A 24,401-nucleotide genomic window follows, 5' to 3' on the forward strand; every position below is an offset into this window, starting at 1 on the left:
TGCACAATCCTAATTTGAAGAATTAAAAAATTTACTTGACTTAAACCTTTAAGAAAATGATTTCTTTCTTATTTTCACTCTTAAATTTTGAACATTTACTGTGCTTTTAAAAATATTTGCGCCCTTGCATATTTATTTGTTTTTGACCATGCCCTGTTTTGAGGTAAGATAGAAATGAACCAACTGAATAGCAGCTTCATTGGTATTTGATAAATAAAAGTATAAAACAATTAAGCAAACTGATTTTTTGTGATTTTTAAAAAAAGTAAATTAATATCAGACCAGCTTGAGTAGTTGATGCAAAAAGGGTTATTAGGAGGCAGTTACTTTTTCATGTAGGACCAGGTTGTTGTGTTTTTTAACTTCCTCAGGTTATCCTTGTAGAATAAAATATTGTTTGATGATCTGACATTTGACAAAAAAATCAGAAATAGAAGAAAAATGTCAAGTGCAAGACCCTTTTCACAACTCTGTATCTTTCTTGTACAATATTTGATCGAATAAATAAACACATCCTTTTCCTTATGTCATACTTTCAATGCATAAAATACCCCAAAAATTTGCATTGGCTATCTATATTTAGGTGCCAATCCTCCTCTAATAGGAGACTCTGTATTTTGTTAAATACGTGTTAAGTCGGTGAAGTGTTTTATTGTGAAACGTCACCGGAAGTGGCCGTTGTTACCATGGCTGACTTGACAGCAGGTCTGCTGTCCAGAGTAACGGTAGCCTGCTCGGAGACATCAATTGTCTGGCTCAACTGACGTTTGTTTGAGTCCACCAGTGGTTAGTAACGGGGGTCCGCCCGTTGTTCAGGCTAGTGCTGTGACAGTTAGCTCGTTAGCCGTCTTTAAATGGAGTTTCGAGTTAAAAGATGATCGCTTCACTCTCAAGAGGAAGTTTGCTGGATGAGGTTCTTCATGGGGGCTACAATGAGGTAACCCAACGTTTCCGATTCTGTGTTTGGTAAATTTGCTGAGCCAATTAGCAAGTGGACGTTGCTTACATTTTCAAAGCTTAAAAGCGCGTGCTCGTCCCTTTAAACGAACAATTAAAATAAGGTTTTGTTTTGCTTTTTTTTTTATTATTTTTTAGATATGTCAGTCTTGTACATGTGAGTAACATCGCGAGTGTAAATGTTTTCTTCCAACCAAAAAAACAACAACAAAAAAACTTGATACGAGACTTAGTAATAAAGTACTAATAAAGTAATCAATGATTCTAAATGTTTAGTATGTACTTGTTAGGCTATATCCTTACTGGAGCTCTTCAATCTTACTTTAGCTAAGGAAGCTAAATAACACAGGAAGCCAAACCTGAAATTACCTCTGCTGTGTGTAAAATGTGTGCCTTGTTTGTGATGTATCCTGATGACAATGAGTTGTCATATGAAACATCAGAAAGGATCACATGTATTACAACTAATATGTTGAAGGAATATTTAAGTCAGGAGTACAACTTTAAATAAGGGATCTGCAGGAGCGAAAGCAAAAATGAAATTATTGGGACAATAGGCTGACCTTCCTCCCCAGCGCCCTCCCTCTGCTCTGTCCTAACATAAGCAACAAAGGCTCTTATTTGTCTGAGCTTCATGTGGCCCCAATCACTAAGCCCTGCATCTGTGTATGTGTCTGTCTGTGGTGTGTTGGATGTGTGCATCTGATTGACGACTTGCAGCAGCAGCTGGCAGCATATGTTTCCTGGGTGAACTCTCAGCTGAAGAGGAAGCTGGGCCTACAGCCCATTGGAGACCTCCGGCGTGATCTGCAGGATGGCGCTGTGCTTGTTCAACTCATAGAGATTGTTGGTAAATATACACAGATTCACACATATGCTGATATACAGTAGTACCACATGGTGAAGTAACTCAATTGGGGAAAAGCTTCAGCAAAACTCATTATTTTTGGTTGGATCTGCCTGAAATGATTTAAATTCAGTGGCTCTATGAGATGAGCAAAACAGTTTAGAAAATTTTAAATCTAAGCATAGTGGTCCCAAAAAATGTCTGCTTTTGTCATTCTTAAATTATCAGAATCATCCCTAATTAAGCTCAAGCTTTTTGTTTCATATGTCTAGACAAGCATCCGCTGCAATTTGCAACCATTTTTCAAAAAGCACATGGTATTCGCTGCTCATAATAGTTCATTTATTACAGTCCAAACACATTTGTTGAGCTAATAAAATCTGAGTGCCTTTCAGGTTATACATTTTGTCTTTCTTTAGAGATTTTGAAGTTTTGTCTAACTGAAAAAATAGATTCGCTTTTGCAAACGTCACAAGTTTTTGGACTTAAGACAATCAAATAAGATCCAGTTCATGGCCCATTGCTGTGACTGCCGAAGTGGATGACATCATCTTCAGTCATCCACTTCCTGTAGTACTGGAGTTTGAGACCTGTAGCTTAGCATTTCACATTCTACTGCACATGAAAACATCAGCAGGAGAAACAAGGTGTTAGTTTACCAAAGACTGCAGTAGTGAGTCAGATATATTTGTAGAAGCTTTGACGAGGGTGAAGGTAGAGTGCTGTTTTGCTGCATTTTTAAGCTGCTCTCTTTTCAAGGACACAGTTTGCATTCTTTTTTCCCCCCTTTGGTTGTCTTATGTTTTTATTGAATTGTCAGAATGCGACTCACATTTGGCAAATGCCTTTTCAGTCACTTGGATTGTGTGAGAAGGAAGTTTTAATTGGGACATCTCATCCCTCAACATGAGGTTCCTAATGTTCTTTATCTGTGCTTTTTTTTTTTATTATGGCAGCTGGTGAAGTACTGCAGGGAGTCTACACACCTCCACTGAACAAAGAGGAAAGCAGAAAGAATGTGGAGGAAGTCTTAAAGTTCATTTCCTCTAGAAACATACGCATGCCACACATATCTGCAAAAGGTAAACCGCAGGCAATTATTTTTACACATTTGTTTTTACACGACTGTCGTTTTTATATCTAACCTCACTGACTGTCAGTTTCAGTCATAGACATGCCATTCTAAGGTTATCTCACCTTGTCTGTCTCCTTTCTGCTTTGGTCTGCACACACGCTTGGTGTCCTGTCTTTGGACAATAATAAAAAAGCTGTTATTGCTGTATTGTGCTGGTGGAATGTGGTGAACATAAAGTAATTTCTCTGATAAGTTACTCTCCTTGCTCTTCCCGCTGAGATTCAAACTGTATCTTTTGATCACGCTTTATAAGGAGACCATTTTAACATCGTAAAAGAAAAACAGAAACACGTTTTATGGTTGATAGACATCTGCATCACAGGCTTTGTTTTGGGTTTTTAGACATCGTCGATGGGAACCTGAAGTCCATCATGAGGATTATTCTGGCTCTGGCAGCCCATTTCAAACCTTCAGCCAGTCAGAGGGCTGCGGCTGGAGGCGGGAGGAGCTTAACTAGAGGAAACACAACCCACAATCCTCTCTCCACGGTTGCTTTGGCTCAAGGGGCTGCTGCTGCTCTGGCATCCGCCCGCCTGGATGCCTCACTGCCAATACGTTTCGCACGCATCAACAGGTACGCCAGTGTTGTCGGCTGTAAGACAATCGCACATTGTAAAGAGAAACTTTTAGAGATGCCTTTCTGTACCTTAGCTGCTTTTGGATCACTATAACTTAAATCTTGCGAATCAGTACGTTAGTCTTAACTTCAATTTGAGATCTGATGAACTTGACCTTCTGTTTTCCTCCTGTCTGTCATCAGCTGTGGACTGTCGCTTCAGGCTATAGATTACAGGCTAATCTACAATGATTATCAAATGATTATAATGTGACTATGTCCAACATAAAAAAGTCTGACACCGAAATAACCACGGCCTGTTTTCTCTTATAACATTTTTTGTTGGTCATGTTTAGTCTTTTTGCCAGCCTTCTGTAAAGTGGCCTACATTGACTTACCTGGTGACTTTATATAAATAGCTTAAATAACTAAAGTCGTAAATCTATCCTTTCTGAATCATTTAATAATTTCTCAATTATGATAATATAAAACAGCTTTGTTTTTTGTTTTTTTTGTTTGTTTTTTTTTAGATTACCAGTTAGAGCATTTTAACTCTAACTGGAGAGCTAAAAAAAAAAAACTACCCTGTAATTAGTTTGTCATAATTTGTTGTTTATCCTGGTCTGTTTGAGCCTACACTTATTTTGGTTTTACTCATCTAAACCATCCAGATGCAGATCTACTGAGTCTCAGAGCAACATCCTCAAAGGATTTGCTGACCTCTAATGGACAAACAAATAATATCAATCAATTATCCTCAATTTGAGCTGCTGAGCTGAGGCTCATCTTCTTATATAAAGATGATGAATCAGACAGTTCTTACACATAATTGTGTTATTTTTATTTTGCGTGTCCTCTTTTAGTGGCTGGGGGTTAGATGGCGAAAGGAGCATATGTGTCCGTGCACTGGTCCAGCAGTATGAAAGAGGAGTCACAGATGAGCAGGAGGATCCTCATCTCAGCAGGTGATTTGCTTCAGCATAAAATCAAATTACTCTTTTAAGAAACAAATTTCCACTCTGTAATCATTCCCATTTCTCATTTGATTAAAACAGACATGGATGATATCAAGATAAATTCCTTACAATAAGCAATTAATTTTTCTTTACTTCATATTATGTTGAGAGAAGTAGGTAACCTAACAGTCAAGTACCATACCCAGGGAATTAAAAGCTCTTTGCAGGGGACCCAGTCTGCCTGCAATTTAAATCAGTCCAAATGACGACTTGTGCCAAAAATTGTAATTAAGCAAAGCAAAAGTTCTGGCAGCAATCAGGTAGTTGTTACACTTGCGTTATCATAAAAATGCAGTTATTTCTAACTTGTATTAGGAAAATGATTTTAGCTGTGTTGACTGAAATGACTTTCATTGTGAACGTCCTAAATTATTTCAATACGTATTTCAATCCCAGTCAACTACTGGGCTAAATAAGAATGACTGACCTCAAATACTATTTCTCATGTTAAGAAATGTATTGTCGTTAAAACATTGTTTTTTTTACATAAGAAACATTAAAATTATCTGAAGTGCATTGAGGCAAAACAGTTCTTTAACAGAAAAATTTAAAAATAGGATTTTATTTGCTGTGTTTGACACAGAATTATTGAATGAGATTAAAATAGTTGGGAGCAAATCTTGCAAATATGAGCAACAGCAACCTAAACTCACCAAAAGAATATATTTAGTTTTTTTTGTGACTTAGAAATGTGTAGAGGCTGATTTGATTGAAGTTAACAAACATGGCTCCTGTTTTAAAGAACTTTGTGCTACTTAGAAATACATACCTTTTCTTTGTTTTTCCTTTGCTCACAGTTACTTGTTACTTTCCATACTTGTCACTTTTCAGACCCTAACCTCACATCATGTTATGTGGTTCATTATTGTCTGTGTGTGTGTCTGTGTGTGTCTGACAGGGCATATGACTTTTGTCTTTGTCCCCTAAGCTTTTATCTTGGTTAGGATTTGTGTGTGTTTGCTCAGAGACATCTGAGCTAACCACAGGACTGATTCTTGAGAAAAAGAAATGATCTGTCTTTATTTTCTGCAGTCACATGCTGGTGTGAAGTTTTGATTTGCAGCGTTTTACCCGTCGTGAAAATAACGGCTGAAAACCAGTGCATTTATTCCAGGCTTGCTGCCTTATTAGAGGCCATCTCAGACTCACCAGAGCTATAACAATCCTATATTGGATGTTTAGCTTAACTGGGAGATACTGAGCAGTGTCAGCTGTATCGGTTGCCTTAGTAACTCTTGGCTATCTGGAGGGCAGGGGGCGTGGCTTGACAGCATAAAGATACAGAAATTGTCATGAGTTTTTCAAGATCCTAAGGGCTTAAAACAGAGGAAAGGGGCGAAGTGTTTTGTGCTGGCCGGACTGTCTGCAGCCCACTATGGGGGGAACCCAGATTAAATGGTAAGCCGAGACACAGAGGCTCTTTGAGTTTCATAATTTTAAACAACTTTAACTCGGATAAGATTGAGTTTAACTAGTGCTTTTGGCATTTTCATGCTATGCTCTTTTCTGTGTGGTTTGTCTCTTTCTGCTCTTACGTTCCCTCATTTATAAAATATATCTTTCAGCAAAAAAAATATTTATGCAAACTGACTACAATCAAGGAACACAATATAACATGCAAAATGACTACTAACTTGTTTTTTTTATATTGCATTTACAATAGTGATTGAGTCTGGTTTGTGACATGCCTTATTAATTTGAAAATCCAGCCTGTATAACACAGACTGGCGGTCTAGAATGCTTTCACAACATTCAGTTTGCCTGTGGGCATTTTTTGTTCTGCATTCATTGGTACGGTTTTTCAATCCTCTGGCTAAAAGCTAACAGAATTGCCTTTAGCATCGGTGAAAATATGCATGTCACAAACATGGTTAAAGCGGAGATCCAACAATCAGAATTTTGCAGGCAATTTCTGATCTCTAGTTTTTTGTGATGCAGACTTCTCTTTAAGATTTACTATAAAGGAAGATAAAGTGTTCAAAATCCGTCGGCTGGAAGCTCTGTTGACCAAATTAAAAGCAACCATGGGGGATAGACTCAGATACTGCCAATTCATTTGGCCAGTGAAACATTTACCAATAGATCGATTAATTAGTGTTTTTGTCTCTCGTGAGCCTCAGCTCCGTCACTCCACTGCCGTCACCAAGAAGTCAGCAGAGCAGCAACTCAGTCCGACAGGCGCATGACAGCCTGCAGCAGGAGCAGGAGAGCAGTGGTACGTCCTGTCGAGCCTACAGTGAGCATCAAAACATACTCACTTGGCTTGTGTCACTCATTTCTGTGTGTGCTCGTAGTGGAGTCATCTAATGCTGTAGTGCAGATGGCACTGGAGGATTCTCTGAGTGAAACCTTGGAGAAGGAGGTTCAAGAGACACGGAAGATGGTGTCTGCCCTGCAGGTATGAAGACGAGGATGAGGCGATAACATTCCCTTCTTTCAACAGTATTAAAAGATGAGGATGATTTTATTGTTATCATGATAAAGGTGTTAATTAGTACTAAAGTTATGTTGATTTACTCTTTTTGCATTAGCTGAAACTAATTTGTTCCCACATTGACGGTGAGATGTTTAAGCCTGTTGAGAATAACGGTTAACAGTTGTTTATATATGACAATAGTCCATCTGTTTTGTTTTGTTTTTTTTTCCTCTGATTTGATAGAATTCTACACAATTCTTGATTTAATAACGCAGCTCTTATCCAATAATTTCACACTGTAATCATAGAATTGCAAGAATGTGTAACATTTCTTAAGATGAATCGATCTTTTATTGCAGTAGCTAAATCTCACACTGGAGGTCATTTATTTCATGAAGCGTTACAAAAAACACTACTTTCAATTATTATTAAAATTATTAAATTATTCCTAAGTGATCATTATGTCTTTCACTCTTCCAAAGCATCATGAACCCATTGTTTACCATTCTGAACATTGGGCATGTTTTTTTCTTTTATACATCTTTTGTCTGAAGTCGAACCCTCTTTTACTGAAAAACTTAATTTTACTCTCATGTGACCAAAGCACACAGTTCAAGTTACAGGTTTACATTTGTGATGGTAGAACAGAAAGTGGTTTAATTTTTCTTCTTTTACTCCCATGCAACCAGTTGTCATCCATTGTTGCTGTGGAGGTTTTGGTCGTCCAAAGGTGCAGCTCGTTGCAGCAGTTTTCTAAAAGTGTGTGATGGCAAGAGGAACATAGTGACTCGTCTATTCTGGAGGCCAGAATCTAAGAGAAATTGACTTCTGCATCATTCCCTTTAACTAATTTGATATATGGAGTATAAAAAATACCACCTGGATTTTTATCTAATGGTGAGATTGTGCCTCTGCATTAAAAGATGGAATTATTTAAATTTCTTCTGCACACCTTTATGAGGGGTGCCAATAAATTCGGTTGGCTTTATGAGGAGATTCAAAACATAGCAAAAGCTACTGAAAGTATAACAAAAAATGTCATGTCTGAAACCTAATTGTAAGACCTTCATCTTTGGCTGTTTTTTGTTCTATTTGCTTAGTTTTTGTATATTTTGCACAAACTTAACTTCACTTCAAATAAAGGATAGTTTGTCAGCTAATGGGTGTGTGGCTTCACCGCAAAGTACAAATTGGTGTCACATGTTAGACTGTGGGTGTTTTTCCAGGCTCTGTTGCTGCATGGCTCTCTCCCTGAGGATGAACAGGATGTGTCTTTGACATTGGAGCCAGTCAATGCTGAACAGCAGCTGGTAGGTTTCAGTTCACTTGATTTATTTATCTTTTATAACCGTTGATTCGATTTTCTGTCCGTCCGATTCTTTTTGGTCTCAGTTCTGAATCTCTTGAGTTTTTTGTGCTCGCCGCAGATCACATTACTTTTTCCTGAGCCATTTGTGTATGTGCGTGCTTGTGTATGTCAGAGAGCGACACGGATATCAGTTTCCCTTTATTCTCCCTCTGTTGTAGTTCTCACACACCTTTTTCTCTTCCAGATAGTCACTCGCAGCCGTTTGGATCAGAGTATGGAGGAGGTCACAGAGCTGAAGGTACACAATACCTTATCTTTTTTATGCTAATATTTGATTTATTTGGTCTGTTAGGAACAAGATTATTCTTACAACTGCAGAATGCACTCTGGCATTCATGTTTAATGCATTGTGTTCTTTGCTTCTCGTGTTAGAGGGAGCTGTTGCTCTGCAAGCAGGAGATCAGAAACCTGCAGGCAGTTAAGGTGAGTTGAAGCAGCATTTTTATAATGTTTGTAATAATTCTCCGATTCAGATCTTGACTTTGTGTTTGGTTCTTATTGTGCAGGAAGCCCAGCAGCAGAGGCTGTGCACTCAGGAAGCGTCTATACTGCAGATGAAGCAGGAACTTCTCCGAGCTAGCATGACGAAAGACGAACTCAACAACCACCATGTAGGAAATACATTCAGGCTTCTCTTAAAAATTCTTTTCCCTTTTCTTATTTACGATCGTGGGAAAATCATTAAAACACTGCACCTAAAACTTGTCTCCAAAATGGTATTTATGATGATTGTTTAGAAGTAATTCTCCTTTTCTGTAATGATGTGTTGTAGGCAGAGCTGAAGTGGAAGCTGGAGGAATGCAACAGGCTGTGGGGTGAATGCAAGGTGACAGGCTTGAATAAAATTCATTTGGTTTAATTAAGCTCGTTTGTCAACATCAAATGAGTTTGAGTTGAATAGAGAATCTAATATGTCTTCTCTATGTGGCTGGAAGCAGAAGGACGTCGGCCAAAAGGACAGATTACTCCAACAGTACAAACACAAACTAGAAGAAGGCCAAAAGCTCCAGGTATGTTAATTTGCTGAATTGAGGGCTGAAGTGAGCTACTTTAATAATTCAGACACTCTAACACCCTGCTACAAAAGTTAAAAGATTCTCAGCAAGACTAATAATGAATCATGCATAACGGCTTGAGGGTCACTGGTCACTGGCTTTGAACTTATTCTCAGATGGTTAGGGTAGAGTTATGCATGAGGTACGTCATAAAGTTGGCAAAGCTTGATGTTTCTCAAAATGTATTTGATTTCTTCCTCTTTAGAACCGTGTGACAGGTTTTAGACATGTCAACATCTGTGACACAATAAACAGGGAGACACCAGCGAGTTATTTTTGGTCAATCTTCATACATGAAATGTTCCCAACTTTTGATCATGTCACTTTCTTTATAGGCTGAAGCACAGAGAGAGTTGGAGCATAAAAACGACATGCTACAGGAGCTAATGAGTAGAAATCTGCAAGAGGTAATGCTGTTTCTGTGCTTTGCTGGGTGTTTTTTTTTTTTTTTTTGCTCCCATGAAGAACACACCCATACAACCTACAGCCGTGTTTTGTTTCTTTTGTTTTTTTCTTTATCAGATTCCAGTCAGCGCAGAAAACAATGGATATTCTTACTCTGGAAACCCAACTCCTTCTGTATCGGGTGTAAGCATTATTTCTCTTTCTATCAGTTGAAGACTGAATAGATTTACTGTACATTTCATTTCTGTCATATTAAGGTTGACGTGGTCCGATTGCCCATCTCATATCAAAGTGTAAATATGTGAGCCACACATGTTTTTGCATCTTAGAATCAAATCAGAAATCTTAACATGAAATGGGGAGAGGGAGAATCTCCTGCTCTAATCTGCCTCAGGTGGTAATCACAAACTGATGAATGTTTTGGACTGGATAGCCTCAACCAGTTAGATAGAAAACTCCTAACATACACTTTATTGCTCAAATGAATGTTGCTAATTGTCACTTTTTTTCTGAAATATGAATTGCATGTGACATAGAAACACTTCACAAGTGGCTCAACTTGTATGATGTGCAAAGACAAAGTGATCTGTGCGAAATGGGTTCATGGTGCATTTTCACTGCGGCTCTGTGGGCTGAAAGTGTGTTTCGGTTTTGCTCTGCCAGCAGGCGGAGGAGGTCCAGCTGCTCAGAGACGCACTGAGGAGCCTGCGGATCAACTTCAGAGACCATGACCCGCAGCACCATACACTGGACACCCTGGAGCAGGGAATAGTGTCACTCATCGACAGACTGCATGTCGTGCATACTCACAGGGTATCACGGCTTCATACTAATGTCCTGGTTTAGGAAAATATTTTTGAAAAGAACATTTCTGGTTAAATGTGTACATATAGATGCATATTTATTTACACTCTTTTAAGCTTTTAAACATGGTCCATTTCCAGTAGGCTTGAGTTTGATGCCCTTCCAGAAGCATAATATTGGCCTGCTTCTTCCATTTCTAAACCAGTTTCGATGTGCGTTCGGGATCGTCGTCCTGTCGGACCACCAAATTATACATGACTTCAATATCTAGCTGTCAAATTGAGGTGATTTTGTAAAATTTGTAAGCAAACTTCCTGTCTTGTTATTCAATCCACCTTTCACAGCTGAAATCCACTGCTGAACAAGCCCTGGACATTATGCTACCACTGCCATGTTGAACACTAGGCATATTGTTAGTAGGTTAAAGCCTCATCTTGACCAAAATTCTCTTCACCTAAAGGCATTTGGCTTATCTGTGTGGACAGTTGTAAATGTCACTCTTTTAGTCAATAGTAATGCAAACTTTAATCCACTGTTGAAAGCTATGCTAGTTTTGGAACAGTTGACTTCAGCTTCAGTTTTTAATCTGCGAGTGACTGTCTGTGTCAAATGGTTGAAATTTGGATTAAATTCAATATTCGAACAGGATGACACATAATAGCTTCATTAATGGCCTCCTAGAAAAACCAGGCATCCCGCTGAAAGTTTGTGGACTGCTTGAAATCTCACTCCATGACAGAATACAAGTGGTGTGTAGTCATGGTGCAATTCTCTAGGGAACATTTCACCAAATACTTAGATGTAAAACCGGAATACATAGTTCAGACCAAGTATGGATTAAAGCTGATCATTGGATCTTGAGTCCCCAGCCGAATTTTATGGCGTCTTATTGTCAAATTTCTTTTAAGTTATTTTTCATATGTACAGCATTTTCATAACGACTGAAGTTACGCGATTGTGCTACAAAATGGCACCTTGTCCCTGGAAAATACACAATACAGCAGTTTATAGAAAATCCACATTACAATCTAACACAATGTCATTGCTTACTGCATTATTATTCCACCTTTAAAAAAGTAATGTTTTTTGAGGGCGATTTAATTACGCTCTAAATATTTTTTCTTTCCGTTTGTAGGGCAGAGGGAAATCACCGAGACGGAAAGGTCAGCACATAGATTTGGACTCTTGGGCCTCCTTCCGTAAGAATCTCTGCTCTGTCAAAAATTGTAATTGTGACGAAACATTTCTAACTTAAAACTTTTTTCTAACTGAAACTGCTGTTTGCTGCAGAGAGTTGTCAGTCACAGAATGGTTCTCCTTCTTCTACAAAAATCCTTTACTTTACTGGAAAATCTCCAACACCCTCCATGATCAATATTCCCAAGAGGTTTGTGTCTTTGTTCGTTTACAATGAAATATATGTTTTCTTTGACGCTATATAAGAAAACATAGCTTCTGTGTACCATTCATCAATACGACTGATCCTGACAATGCAGTACAAATAGGACATACGATAAGCAAAATGATTCGAAATGTCATTAAAAACGAAGAAAATGTAATTCTTTTTCTTGACATGCATTATGCAGGCTGGGTGAAGTAACTCTGAAGGATGTTAAGGCGGCTGTTGATCGAGAGGGAAACTACAGGTACCACTTCAAGGCTCTGGACCCAGAGTTTGGCACTGTAAAAGAGGAGGTAAGTCTAAGACGGAGAGAAAGATAAAAACAGGGCGACAGTGGGCCACCATTTACTAATGATGGTGGCTGCATGCATTGGCACCCCTCATAAAGATGTGTTAAGTTTACAAATATATATATTTTTATAATAATCTAGACCTTTTATCACTAAAGTTTAGTTTGCTAAATGTTGTAGGGAGTTTAACCGGAAACCAGCTGAATTTAGATGAGACTGAGATTGAGCATTTCAGCAAGATGCTATGTCTTCGTTTTTCTCCAGGTGTTCCTGGATGGAGCAATTGTTCCAGGCTGGGAGGGAAAAATAGTGGCCTGGCTGGAAGAGGACCACGGCGATGAGAGGTAATAATCACTGTTCTGTCTCTCAGCCATTTTAATTACTCTCTCTATGGCAAGAGACTCATTTTCTTTTTTGTTTTAGACCTTTGTAGATTCAAGCGGAGCAGCTACGAATTATGCACAGTGTTGGAGGCTGGACAAATTAGCACAATGCTGTAAGAACATAGCATTTTTTAGATTATTAAATATGAACTGAATATCTCTGTAGTCTGTGCAAATATCTGACAACAAGGAAATTATAAGACTCTGTGCCTTACAAAGGAAAGCTGATTTTATCATGTTCCTAATGCTGCCACACTATAACTGCTGTAGAAAAATAGTCGAGAACATTATTTGTGGACTAAGTGGAATAGAAACTACTGTACTGAGGCTTGCATGGAGAATTAGAGGAAAAACAAATATGTTTCATAGTTATTTGTGCAACTACATTAGTTCTTGTTTAAAGAATATAAAATTATAAACTAATTAGAAACAATGTCTGCTTGGAAGATGGAATAGATAGGATGAGACAAAACAGATTTACAGGAATTTGCCTTTTTTTTACTTTTGTAGGACAAAACATTTTGTCCTACAGTTGCAGTTTTGCATGCCACCTAGCGGTAGTAGGAGAACAGAGAACAGTTACAGTTGTATAAAGAAAAAGCCTTAAAGTATCTGAACTCATTGTCATTGGAAAAGCACATGCATGCACCCATGTAGAAATTTAGACAAAAAGGCCTCTTCCCACACCTAACTCCATTTTTTGTAATTGTAGACTATATCTCTTAATATTTTGAATAAGATAATATTTATGTTGATGGTTTATTTGTCTAGAGATTTTTGAATAAAACAGCCTTTTTTAAGTGTCAGATTTTAATGTTGGTTCAAAGCAAACTTTAGTTCTTTCATAATTAACCATTCCATTATTTATGCTGTTTATTTCTCAGTATGGAGGTTTGCATATTTGTGGAAAATTCTGACTGATCTCTCACTAACAAGCCAACTGAAACAAGTCTGTTTTGTGATCACATGTATTTAATTGCCATGACTGTATGTACAGTAAAAATTGTACAATTTTCTGGTGAGATTGTATTTTCCCATTTGTGGTGTTTGTTGAGATTTTTTTTTTTTTTTTTTTTTGCAAAGTATGGATATTTGCATGTTTTGGGAGGAAAAGCCTTTGACTGTTTCACATTTTGAAATAAAATTTTTGTATGCCGCTTTTTAATGTACATTTTCATCTATGATTGTGCTACTTTCTTAATATTTTTACCAATAGCTGTGTTGTGTTGTATGCTTACTTGCACTTAAGAAATGCTCTAATAAGAGATTTTTGGCAACTTATTGTTTCCCAATTTATGATTACACAGAGTTGTTCTTCAAATACAGCTACAGTATAAATAGGCTAGAAATATTTAATTTAATGTTTTATACTGTTATGTTTGAACTACTTTTACACTTGTTCATCTGTGTGAATGAAGTGGTGCCTTGACACCCCAATAACTGGAATCTTTTTATTTTTGTCATGTTAGAACCACACAGTTTTTTGGTATTTTGGTAATATTGTTTGCCAACACAAAATGGTTCATAACTGTAAAAGTTGTATGTAGTTTTCAAATTTAAAAAGAAATTAAAATATTGAGCATAGTCTGTTTAGCCTTTAATGCTGATACCCCTAATCTAGTGCAAGTACTTAAAGCTTTGAACATCACCCTAGGCACAATACGGGGCCGCTGCAGACATACTGAAACATGGCCGTCCACCTAAACTTATAGGCCAGACAAATGAAGCATTAAATAGAGAAAAGGCAAGAAGCTCACAGTAACTCATAGAAGCTGTAGAGAGCCACAGATAAGCTGGAAGAATCTGCCAAAAGAGAAAACAATTCATAAACATTGTAGTTCTGGAAGAGAGAAAAGAAAAAAAGCCATATAATGTCCTATTTGCATTATGCTTCAGTCAGTCCATGTGTAGGACAGAGTAAACTAAAGTTGAGCAACTAAAATTGATCAGAGAAAATACATCAGATGAATTCCTCCATGTAGTGCCATTTTAATTTATTTTACGTTACAACAACCATTAATGTATTTTATTGGGATTTTATGTGACGGAACATCACAAAGTAGTGAATAATTAAGCAGAAAGAACATTTTTAGGTTGTGCTGTTTTGTTCTATGGGTATGCCATTTTTACTGCCACCATGTGCCTCCTCGTGGTATTGCAGTAAACTAACTTTACACCTTTTCAATAGTTTATAGCGCATACCAAAGCGTGTTGTAAATATTATTTTTTCATTTACTGCGTTTTGAATTCTAGCTTCATTTCAAGCTTTGGAGATTATTCCAAGACTAAACTTTGGTGGCCAACATTTACGACACCTCCTCTAAAGACGTTGTCGCAAACTCCAGTCAACCTGAGCCGTAAAGCGTTGTGTTTTGGACTGGAGGAGGTCATTAGAAAGTGAGGAGGAAGGAGTCCGGGCACAGACTAACTCAGTGCCAGCTAGTTTCTGGTGCCGATGTGAGGCAAATACATTATTTAACAACCCCGTGTAGAATTTCAAGCGCTGCGAAATGATTCGTTTAATTCTGCGGCTCAGGCCGTCCGCCGGGCTCTCCTGTCCCCGTGCCCTCCCGGCGGGGCCTTCCACACTCGGCTCTCGGTCTGTGCCCGTCACCGGCTGTCTGAGGCGGCTTCACTGCGGAGCGGGCTCCCGAGTCGTTTCCCTAGGTTCGAGTCTCGGTCACAGAACGACTCTCCTGCGGTGTCCTCAGCTGGCTGGTGGCTTTCAGAGCAGCCGCTTCTACAGTCTCCCTCCTCACCAGAAGGTAAGGTTACCTGACCGGTTGCTATAGCACCGAGGCTCACGGTAGCAGCTAGTAGCGGAGAGCGGTCAGCTACACCAGGCAGCAGTCACACCTGTAAGAGTCGTGACGCGGCGTTTCTTTGTAATAACTGGATTTAAAACTATCAAGTTGACACAGCATTATGTCGGTACAAAATTTTAAACTTTGTAATACGTTGTGTTTGTTTGTTAAAACGATAAACTCTGACCTTAACAGTGGGGACGTACAGCGCCTTGCCAAAATATTCAAACCCCATGTTAATTTTTTTATTAACATCACATAACATCAATGTTTTTATGACGGATCAAAACAAATTCATATAATAGTGAAGAAGAAAAATGATACACAGATTTCAATTTTGGTTATAAATAATGTACAAGCTGTGACGTGGATTTACTGCAGAGCTGGCATGTTCTTGTAAAGTGACCAGCATCCCTACTGAAAAACAAAAATAAAACATCCCCACAGCATGAGGCTGCTACCACCATGTTTCATTATGCGGATGGTGTGTTCAATTTCAGAATGATGAGCTGGATTGATTTTCTGTTAAGCATAGTATGTCCTCATCCATTTCCTTTGATTGGGCCATTCCAAAAAAAAATAATAATTATAATTTGCTTTGATTTCAACCATGTAGGTTTGAAACTATGTTTCACATTGCTGTCCTGCTGGAGTTTGAACCTTTAGGCTTTTGTAATCTCTTACAGGTTTTTGTAACAAATATTTTTATAAACATTTTACGTATGGAAACATTCACATTATTCTGTGAGTTTCTGATGTTTTTATTCCACTATTCAGTGTCATTTGATGTCAAAAGTAACCAACTTTTTTTTATCTAAATGCACTGCATGAAGAATCAGTTTTTTTTTTTAATCTGCTGTTCAGAAAGAATTCAGATTAATTAGCAGGGATTTGATTTAATACCTTTTCAGAAAATGTTATTTAAGCATCAGTAGTTTGGTGAATCCATACTGACTTATAATAAAGTCTTGATTTAGAAAAAATAAATGTTTAAAACAAACATTTTATTTTCAAAATATTTAATGTGAAAGAGCAGTCAATATCAGTCCTTTTTTTAAAATTAATATTTTATAAAGATATTTTAATATTCCAGACATTTTCAAGTCTTCCTATTCTGCTTTTCACCATTCATATTTTCTATTGGATAAATCATTTATTTCCTCTCTTTAGTGTAATGTAGGTTTATTTTGGGAAACCTCCCCCTCTATCCTGTCGGCTTCACAGCTGGCAGCTCTTTCTTATCTCTGCTATCAGATGTCACTTGACCCGCTTTGCCACCGTAAAGTCTGCAGATGTGATGAAATCGGACTTGTGGGCCATTTTATTGAACAGTCAAATGAGGCGATGACGACGCTGCAACTCTGCTCACAACAGCTGACATTATTTACAAATCCTTTTTGATAAGATTACTATAACGTGATTTTTTTTTTTGGATGTGTATTCTTTTAGCTGACTTCCCTGTTCTTTCTTGTTGTTAATCAGGTGGAGCTTCCTGCTCTCTCGCCCACCATGCAGACGGGAACAATCGCTCGCTGGGAGAAGAAGGAAGGAGATAAAATCAGTGAGGGGGACCTTATAGCTGAGGTTAGCTGCTGTCTTATTGTATAAATGTAAAAAAAAAATCCCAGTACAATCCAAAAGTATATTACATATTTCACTTTTTATTTAACCACCTTTGCAGGTAGAGACAGATAAAGCCACCGTAGGCTTTGAGATGCTGGAGGAATGCTACCTAGCAAAGATCCTGGTCCCTGAAGGCACCAGAGACGTCAATGTTGGATCAGTAATCTGCATCACAGTTGATAAGTCAGTGCTCTGTATTTATATCGATTCATGGCAAACTTTCTACTCATTCAGAAAATGACCAAAGGAGGAACTAAATGTGCAAATGTTCTCCTCCAGCCCAGAGCTTATCCCAGCATTTAAGGACGCAACGTTGGAGTCTGTCAAATCTGCTGGTGCTGCTCCTTCATCTGCAGCTTCTGCTCCTCCTCCTCCTTCACCTGCCACGGCTCCTCCTCCTGCAGCACCAGGCAGCTCTTACCCCCCACACATGAAGGTAAGGGTAGTATAACATCAAATACCATCAGGTGTGCACTAATAAGAGGGTGAAAGTGACGTGAAACTTCTGTTTACAGTCACAGCTTGTGCCAGCTGACGAGTTATAAGGTGGATTCTCTGTATGTGACTCACGCTTCAGTGAAAAAGTATTCATACTCCTTGAGCTATTTGTAGCATTGCAATGTCTTTATTTTTTATTGTCCTGTTGCCTTCAGACACGGATAAATACAGACAGATGAGCACAGTAGACAGGGCAAGAAGAAAGTTGTTGAAGTCTTAAACATTTTTCGGTTTTAAAACATCCCAAGTTTCCAATGTGTCACAACCTATTATCTGTAAATGGGGAAAAAACTGCAACTTAAAACGAGAAGCAGCCGAGAGCCCCATGAAAACTCTGGAGGAGCCTCAGGAATGCCCAGCTTAGGTGGGAGGGCGTCTCAAACTAAGTGTGTGAGTTTTTATTGATGCGCTCCATAACTCTGGCTTTTATGGAAGAGTGGCAAGAAGCCATAAAAAATAAGCTTTACAGTTTGACAAGCTTTTGGGATGCTTCTCTCTCTCTTTCTTTTTTCTTTTCCAGAATTAATTCGAAGTTGGATGTCGCTGAATACAATGAAAACTGCTGCTGAAAACAAATACAGCTCAGATATTTATGTATGGAAAAAGAAAAAAAAATCGTGTATTGCTTTCTTTCAACTTTATACTTTCACTGTTTGGTGTTCGTGTAACAAATCAAATACATTGAAGTTTGTGGTTGTTATGTGGCAAAATGTGACTACTGAAGGGATAGGAAGTTTTTTTTCTGACCGATTGCAAGGCTGTGAATTTGTACTCTCTAAGCCTTTGGCTGTTGTGTACAACAGATTGCACTTCCTGCACTCTCTCCCACCATGACGATGGGAACAGTGCAGCGCTGGGAGAAGAAGGTTGGAGAAAAGTTGAGCGAAGGAGATTTACTGGCCGAGATCGAAACTGACAAGGCAACTATTGGTAGGTCCAAATGGAGTTGGAATCAAAAGAAAAAAAAAAAAACATCTTCCAGATGTTTTTTGTTTTTTTTTAAATTGCATGAAAATTAACATCTCCTGTTTCTGTGCAGGCTTCGAGGTGCAGGAGGAGGGATATCTGGCTAAAATCCTGATATCAGAGGGAACTCGGGATGTTCCTTTGGGAGCGCCGCTCTGCATCATCGTAGAGAAAGAAAGTGACATCGGTGCCTTCAAGGATTACGTAGAGACCGGGGTGGGAGACGTGTCCATGCCACCTCCTGCTCCCGCTCCCACTCCTGTAACGGTGGGACATTCATAAAGTTTCTTCTCAAGCTGTGTTTACACGTGGATAAAAATCGACAGATTTCAGTTATATAGGTTAATTAGGGGTTGGTGATGTGAGAGCAAAGCATTAAGTTAATTAAGCAGGAGAATAACATTCTGAGTTATGATTACCTGGAAACACAAGAGAATCTGCTTTGAGTCAAATAATCAACAGGTCCTATCAAAACTGGAATCTGTCCATAGCTGCTGTTTGCTCTGTGGAGCCCCATCAGTTGTTAAATAGGTAGAATATTTAACAACAAACTCTACCTTCATTATGATGTTGTTGTTTACCTTATAACAGAAATCAGGTTTCTTATTTGGCCAACCAGTATGAGACAGAGTGCACTTGAAATCAGAGTTTTGTTTTTATTGTGGTATTTTACTACATCACCCACCTTTCTGATTAATGCATTAAGACAAACCCAGGTTTCTCTGTGATGCAAAGTGTTTTGGTCAAGTTGAGCCGATGTGTAATTGAAAGTAGATTGGTGAGCATTAATAAAGTGAGGATGCCGACTGATATTTACTCTTTTTATTGCATTATTTTCAGTTTGTTTACTTTAGTCCACTTCTGCATTTTCCTTCAAAGCATTTATTGCCCCTCTTTCTCAGAGATATTTTTAGTGTAGATATTTTCATGTGATCATCATGTGATCATGTACTCTGTTTCGGGTTGGGATTTCTTACTTTTATTCACAAAAGTTTTTTTTTTAAATACTGCATCATGAGAGGTTTTATCCAGATTGCTGCAGAAACTGGCTGATATCAGGTTTTGTTTCTGGATGTTTGTTGCAGGCTCCAGTTCCCAGTGCTGCTCCAGCAGCTGCCGCCGCCCCAGCAACACCAAGGAAAGGCCGAGTGTTTGCCAGTCCACTGGCCAAGAAGCTTGCTGCTGAGAAGGGAATTGACCTGGCACAGGTCAGCGGTAGGTAACCGAGGCTAACCGAGCTAACGGTGGGCAGCTTTGATATTTTTACAAAGAACAATGTAATCATGGTACTTTCATTTTGTTTCCATTCAGGATCTGGTCCTGATGGACGCATTACCAGGAAAGATATTGAAAGCTTTGTTCCACCAAAGGTTGCTCCTGTGAGTGAAGCCCTGCTTTGTTTGTTTAAAGAATTTTTTTCTCTGCCGTTTGCAAAGCTTTCATTTGACGAGTGTAGTTGATTCCAGTTTTTTTCTTAATATCTATAATATATGAATACTATATGAAAAAAAAAATGGCCAGTAATTAATTCATAAGGAGTCGAGGTGACATCATAGAGCAGTAGGAATGGAACAAGGTTGATTATTATTTGCAGAGAAAGACAAAGTAGTATTGGTGCTTAGATTTCAAACAAACTTTAGCAACTGAAATTAGCATTAATTGTAGCTGGCTTTGATAAAACAGCAGTCTGTATATCCCCAAATTATTGATGACTAACTGAATAAATAAAAAATCAATTAATAAAAATCAAGCAGGGATCTGTAAGCTGCTGCTCTGGGGTGACACCGAAGTCCTGAAATTACTAGCGATTTTAAATCTAAAGGCGCTGGAAGTGCCTTTAGAAAAAATTGATTCACATAAGAACTGTGATTCTCAGTTTACTTCGATTCCTAATCCAAATAAAATGTCCCAAAGTCACTGGAACGTAGGCGTGCGAGGAAAGCACCACAACAAAGAGGAAGCTACAAAATTGACAGAAAAACATTTGGACTCATTTAGGTTTTCACCAAATAAATTTTGAGTTGAATCATGGCCTCAAAAATTGGAATCGAATTCCGTTTACTGTAATTTGTTCAGGCATGCCTTAAGCGTCACGTTTCGCTCTCTCCCACAGCCTCTACTGACTCCAAACATGTTACTGAAAATACAGTTTTTACACCTTTTCTGCTCCCTCTGTCTGTTTTACCCTCCTGGTTGTGCAGTAAAGCATTCAGTGATGGAAAGAAAGATTGAATTTTAAAGTTTCAGACCAACCAGTCAGGGGTGGTCAAAATGAAAATCTGATTTCAGTCACCGTCCAATTTTGCTTTGGTCTTTCAGTTTTTCAGTCAAGTTGTTTTGGTATCTAACCTGCTTTTCTTTTTTTTTTTTTCTTTTTTTTTTTTAAGCAATTAAACTGTTTGTGCCTTAATGTTTTTCTGCTGATTAAATCCTGTCCTCTGGCAGTCTGCAGCTGCTGCTCCCAGTTCTGCCGCTGCCAGAGCCACTCCTGCAGCCACCGCCGCAGCTCCAGCTGCTCCAGCTGGCACCTTCACAGACATCCCCATCAGCAACATCCGCAAGGTGAGAGCCAACACGAATCACACAAATTAGAGCCAACGCCCAACTTCTGCTCCCTCCGCGGCGACTTTCCGCTCTGCCGGCAGCCGGGCTTTAGGACGGCCTCCTTCTCCACCGGCTGCGTTCAGAGCTTTGAAGTAAACACCCTGAGGAGGTTTCACAGCGATACTCTGCTATCTGTGACCTGTGCTTCCACATTTCGCCTTACAGACGGGCAACTCCATTTATCAGCCCAGACTGGATATGCACACCTCTTCCGTCTCTCTGTGATGAATTATGGATCAAAGCTGAAGTGCGTCTATCTGTCTGTCCTCCAGGTCATCGCTCAGAGACTGATGCAGTCCAAGCAAACCATCCCCCACTATTATCTCTCTGTAGATGTCAACATGGACCAAGTGCTTGAACTTCGAAAAGAACTCAATGAGGTTAGTGCAGCTTCTAAGCAGACATGCGAGGTGCCTTTTTTTTTTATGCAACACATTAAATTACTGTTGAGATGAGCAAGTGAACATGCTGTCCCCGCTCTGCAGGAAGTGAAAGCCCAGAATATCAAGCTCAGTGTGAATGATTTTATCATCAAAGCCAGCGCTCTGGCCTGCCTCAAGGTTCCTGAGTGCAACTCCTCCTGGATGGACACAGTCATACGGCAGTAAGTACAAACAAGAGTTCATTTTCCTTTAGTGGTTGTCATTGTCATTACTTAAATGTAATGTAATTGAATTCCCATTTTAGCCTTCTGTTGTTTTAGTCAGCTAAATTACTAAATAGTGACGCAACAAAGCAAACCGTCTGTCACCCTCCCAAGAGCAGAAACAACTACACTGAAAAATTACCAGGAAGACAGAAGTTGCAAAAAAATATTGCTGAATATATTTGCAAAATAACTGCATGACTGAGTCAAAGGTTCTTATTTCCATTAAGGACATTAACTCTAAAATAGAACTGTTGTGTACAGTTTGTCAATAGAAAAGTGACACCTTAAAGTTAAGTATATTTCTGACGACTGAATTGTCCCTTTTTCATTTCATTAAGTACCACTTTTGGATTATTTAGATTTTTTCTGAGAGCCTTAATATAAAAACTTTAAAGAAAAGCATTTACAATTTTGTTTTTTCTTTCTGTCCTGTTGTAAGAATTTAATTATTTATAGTTGAACAGGATTTTTCTGTTCCTACGCTAAAAGTTGAAGATTTTAAACATTCATAAACCTCTCATGCTAGAGATTAGCACAGCTAACGTTGCTGAAATAATTTCAAGAGAATGCAGAATCGATCATTCTCTCTTGAGATTTTCAAAAGTCTGCCAACATTTCCACATCCAACATTTTCTACTATGTTTAAATTGGATGGGCATTTAAATAAAGGAAATTCATGAACGATTATGACGATATTTGGAAAAGAACATTCATGAATTTCTGTGATTATTTTTAAGAGAAAATTTTTAAGGGTGGAGCACAAAGCTAATGTGTTTTAACATGCATATAACAAATCCCTTAGTAACTTTGCGTGCATTTCCAAATAAATGTTTTATCCACCAAACTCCTCAATCTTAATAAATCTATCAGCAAGTTAGAACTTGCAGCTTCACATTTGAGCCAGCAGAGGGCACTCTGACGCTTTTCTGGCTCAGAAACACATCGATTACATCACTATTGACTGCTTTTCTCCAGGAATCACGTGGTGGATGTGAGTGTGGCGGTGAGCACAGCCAACGGTCTCATCACGCCCATCGTTTTCAACGCCCACATCAAAGGCCTCACCGCCATCAGCTCTGATGTGGCAGCTCTCGCAGCCAAAGCCAGGGAGGGCAAACTGCAGCCTCACGAGTTCCAGGTGCATCGCCGTATCAGCTGGAATCTCATGATGTAATCATATCCATTCATTCATTGACTAACATTTATTAATGTTCCGTCTTTCAGGGAGGAACATTCACAATCTCCAACTTGGGGATGTTCGGTGTCAAGAACTTCTCGGCGATCATCAACCCGCCTCAGGCCTGCATCCTCGCTGTGGGAGGCTCCGAGAAACGTCTGATGCCCGCTGACAACGAGAAGGGGTGGGTGTCATGGCAACAGCTGTTTTGATAAAACGAACAAAATGCTTATAATGCAAAGCTAACCCCAGGCACCCTGGCGGCTTCGCAGGTTCGACGTATCCAGCGTGATGTCGGTAACGCTGAGCTGCGACCACCGGGTGGTGGACGGAGCGGTCGGAGCGCAGTGGCTCGCAGAGTTCAGGAAGCTCCTGGAGAAACCGGTCACCATGCTGTTGTGATCAGACTGAACCACCACTGAGCGGCAGCAGTGGGCGCACAGCTCACACCGAGGAGATCTGATTGGCCCAGAGCCTCGTGTGATTGGCTGGCCTGCCATAAGGTCACTCCCACTTAGCCTGACGGGGGAAGAGGCAGAACTCACTCCGATTTCCTGTCTGTCCGTCTCACTGTCTCTCCTAGCTTTCCTTCCTGTCACTCTCTTTCACTATTTTTATTTATTTTGGCCCCATCCTATGAGAGACCGGAATTAGGCTTTTGGAATCCTGGAAAAGAGACTTTATGTCGCTAAAATACAGAGAATATTTTACAAATGCAAGTGTTACATGTCCATCCTGTTAGCATATTAACCCTAAAACCAGTGGGTGTGTGTATTTCTGCAAACTGTCATATGTCACATGATAAAATATAAAATGAATATAAATATAAAATGAAATTGACATAGAAACGGTCCAAATTTACACACACACAGACACATCTTCATTCAGTGGCCATACACATACAGTTGGAATACTTTATGCGTTTTCTGTGGGTTAAAACTACGGTGTGTATAATGATAATCACTGTGGAAACACACAGTGTTGTATATTTATGTATATGGTGTTGAACTGTTTGGTTGAAGTAACCAAGCTCCTTAAAGACGTCACCGTAGAAATGACAAGCTCATCTAGCTCTGAGGGATTAGAGACACGGAACGGTTTCACCCATTTCTCTTCTACCCGTTTTGTTTTCTAGTGTCAAACATCTTGTTGATCTTGCGGCTAAAACGCACAAACCCGGTGCTGGGTGTTATTCATAACAGGAAAGGAATAAATTGGGAGATTACAACCTTCTGCACAGACTCTTGATTTGGCTCACAACGATGAAGTCGTCATTTTATATGTCCGGTTACAGGTTGATTTAAAGGGTTATTGAAAAGTTAATTTATTTCAAGACAAAGTCATACAATTTCAACAATTGTTCAGTTTTAATTTTGACAATCATAGATTATGACCTATAATTATAGGCTGTAGATCATGGCAAACAAAATACAGTCTCAGAAAAT

The 24,401-nt window shown here is 39.0% G+C and overlaps 2 protein-coding genes across 6 annotated transcripts; both read left to right on the forward strand.

The window, feature by feature from the left end:
* The first annotated feature begins 684 nt into the window (after positions 1-684).
* LOC103141154 (dixin-like) lies at positions 685-12,949 on the forward strand. Of its 4 annotated transcripts, none has more exons than XM_007556659.2 (21): positions 685-937; positions 1,678-1,807; positions 2,761-2,886; positions 3,282-3,513; positions 4,359-4,460; positions 6,626-6,726; positions 6,806-6,909; positions 8,154-8,237; positions 8,481-8,534; positions 8,669-8,719; positions 8,803-8,907; positions 9,069-9,122; positions 9,232-9,306; positions 9,687-9,758; positions 9,874-9,939; positions 10,423-10,569; positions 11,696-11,759; positions 11,851-11,947; positions 12,147-12,255; positions 12,517-12,596; positions 12,676-12,949. In XM_007556659.2, exons 1-21 carry the CDS (start codon positions 875-877, stop codon positions 12,683-12,685), a joined length of 1,926 nt encoding a protein of 641 aa, XP_007556721.1. In that variant the 5' UTR covers positions 685-874; the 3' UTR covers positions 12,686-12,949. The 4 variants fall into 4 exon arrangements, with proteins under 4 accessions (XP_007556721.1, XP_007556706.1, XP_007556713.1 ...); XM_007556644.2 differs by having other exon boundaries at positions 686-937; positions 10,420-10,569; XM_007556651.2 differs by having other exon boundaries at positions 686-937; positions 9,235-9,306; positions 10,420-10,569.
* Positions 12,950-14,978: 2,029 nt separating this feature from the next.
* dlat (dihydrolipoamide S-acetyltransferase (E2 component of pyruvate dehydrogenase complex)) lies at positions 14,979-24,189 on the forward strand. Of its 2 annotated transcripts, none has more exons than XM_016673921.1 (14): positions 14,979-15,400; positions 16,922-17,023; positions 17,121-17,245; positions 17,342-17,498; positions 18,364-18,490; positions 18,600-18,793; positions 19,606-19,741; positions 19,838-19,905; positions 20,972-21,088; positions 21,403-21,510; positions 21,616-21,734; positions 22,755-22,917; positions 23,004-23,140; positions 23,229-24,189. In XM_016673921.1, exons 1-14 carry the CDS (start codon positions 15,146-15,148, stop codon positions 23,356-23,358), a joined length of 1,938 nt encoding a protein of 645 aa, XP_016529407.1. In that variant the 5' UTR covers positions 14,979-15,145; the 3' UTR covers positions 23,359-24,189. The 2 variants fall into 2 exon arrangements, with proteins under 2 accessions (XP_016529407.1, XP_007556743.1); XM_007556681.2 differs by having other exon boundaries at positions 19,612-19,741.
* Positions 24,190-24,401: the final 212 nt, after the last annotated feature.

Source organism: Poecilia formosa, unplaced genomic scaffold, assembly GCF_000485575.1.
Source record: "Poecilia formosa unplaced genomic scaffold, Poecilia_formosa-5.1.2 Scaffold3, whole genome shotgun sequence".
Lineage (NCBI taxonomy): Eukaryota > Metazoa > Chordata > Actinopteri > Cyprinodontiformes > Poeciliidae > Poecilia > Poecilia formosa.

Coding starts and splice junctions, on each gene's coding strand:
- dlat (XM_016673921.1), top strand. CDS start 15,146: ATGATTCGTTTAATTCTGCGGCTCAGGCCGTCCGCCGGGCTCTCCTGT. Junction 19,906..20,971: donor TTCCACCAAAGGTTGCTCCT/GTGAGTGAAGCC, acceptor GTCCTCTGGCAG/TCTGCAGCTGCTGCTCCCAG. Junction 21,511..21,615: donor TTCGAAAAGAACTCAATGAG/GTTAGTGCAGCT, acceptor CCCGCTCTGCAG/GAAGTGAAAGCCCAGAATAT.
- LOC103141154 (XM_007556644.2), top strand. CDS start 875: ATGATCGCTTCACTCTCAAGAGGAAGTTTGCTGGATGAGGTTCTTCAT. Junction 1,808..2,760: donor TCAACTCATAGAGATTGTTG/GTAAATATACAC, acceptor TTATTATGGCAG/CTGGTGAAGTACTGCAGGGA. Junction 10,570..11,695: donor ATGTCGTGCATACTCACAGG/GTATCACGGCTT, acceptor TTCCGTTTGTAG/GGCAGAGGGAAATCACCGAG.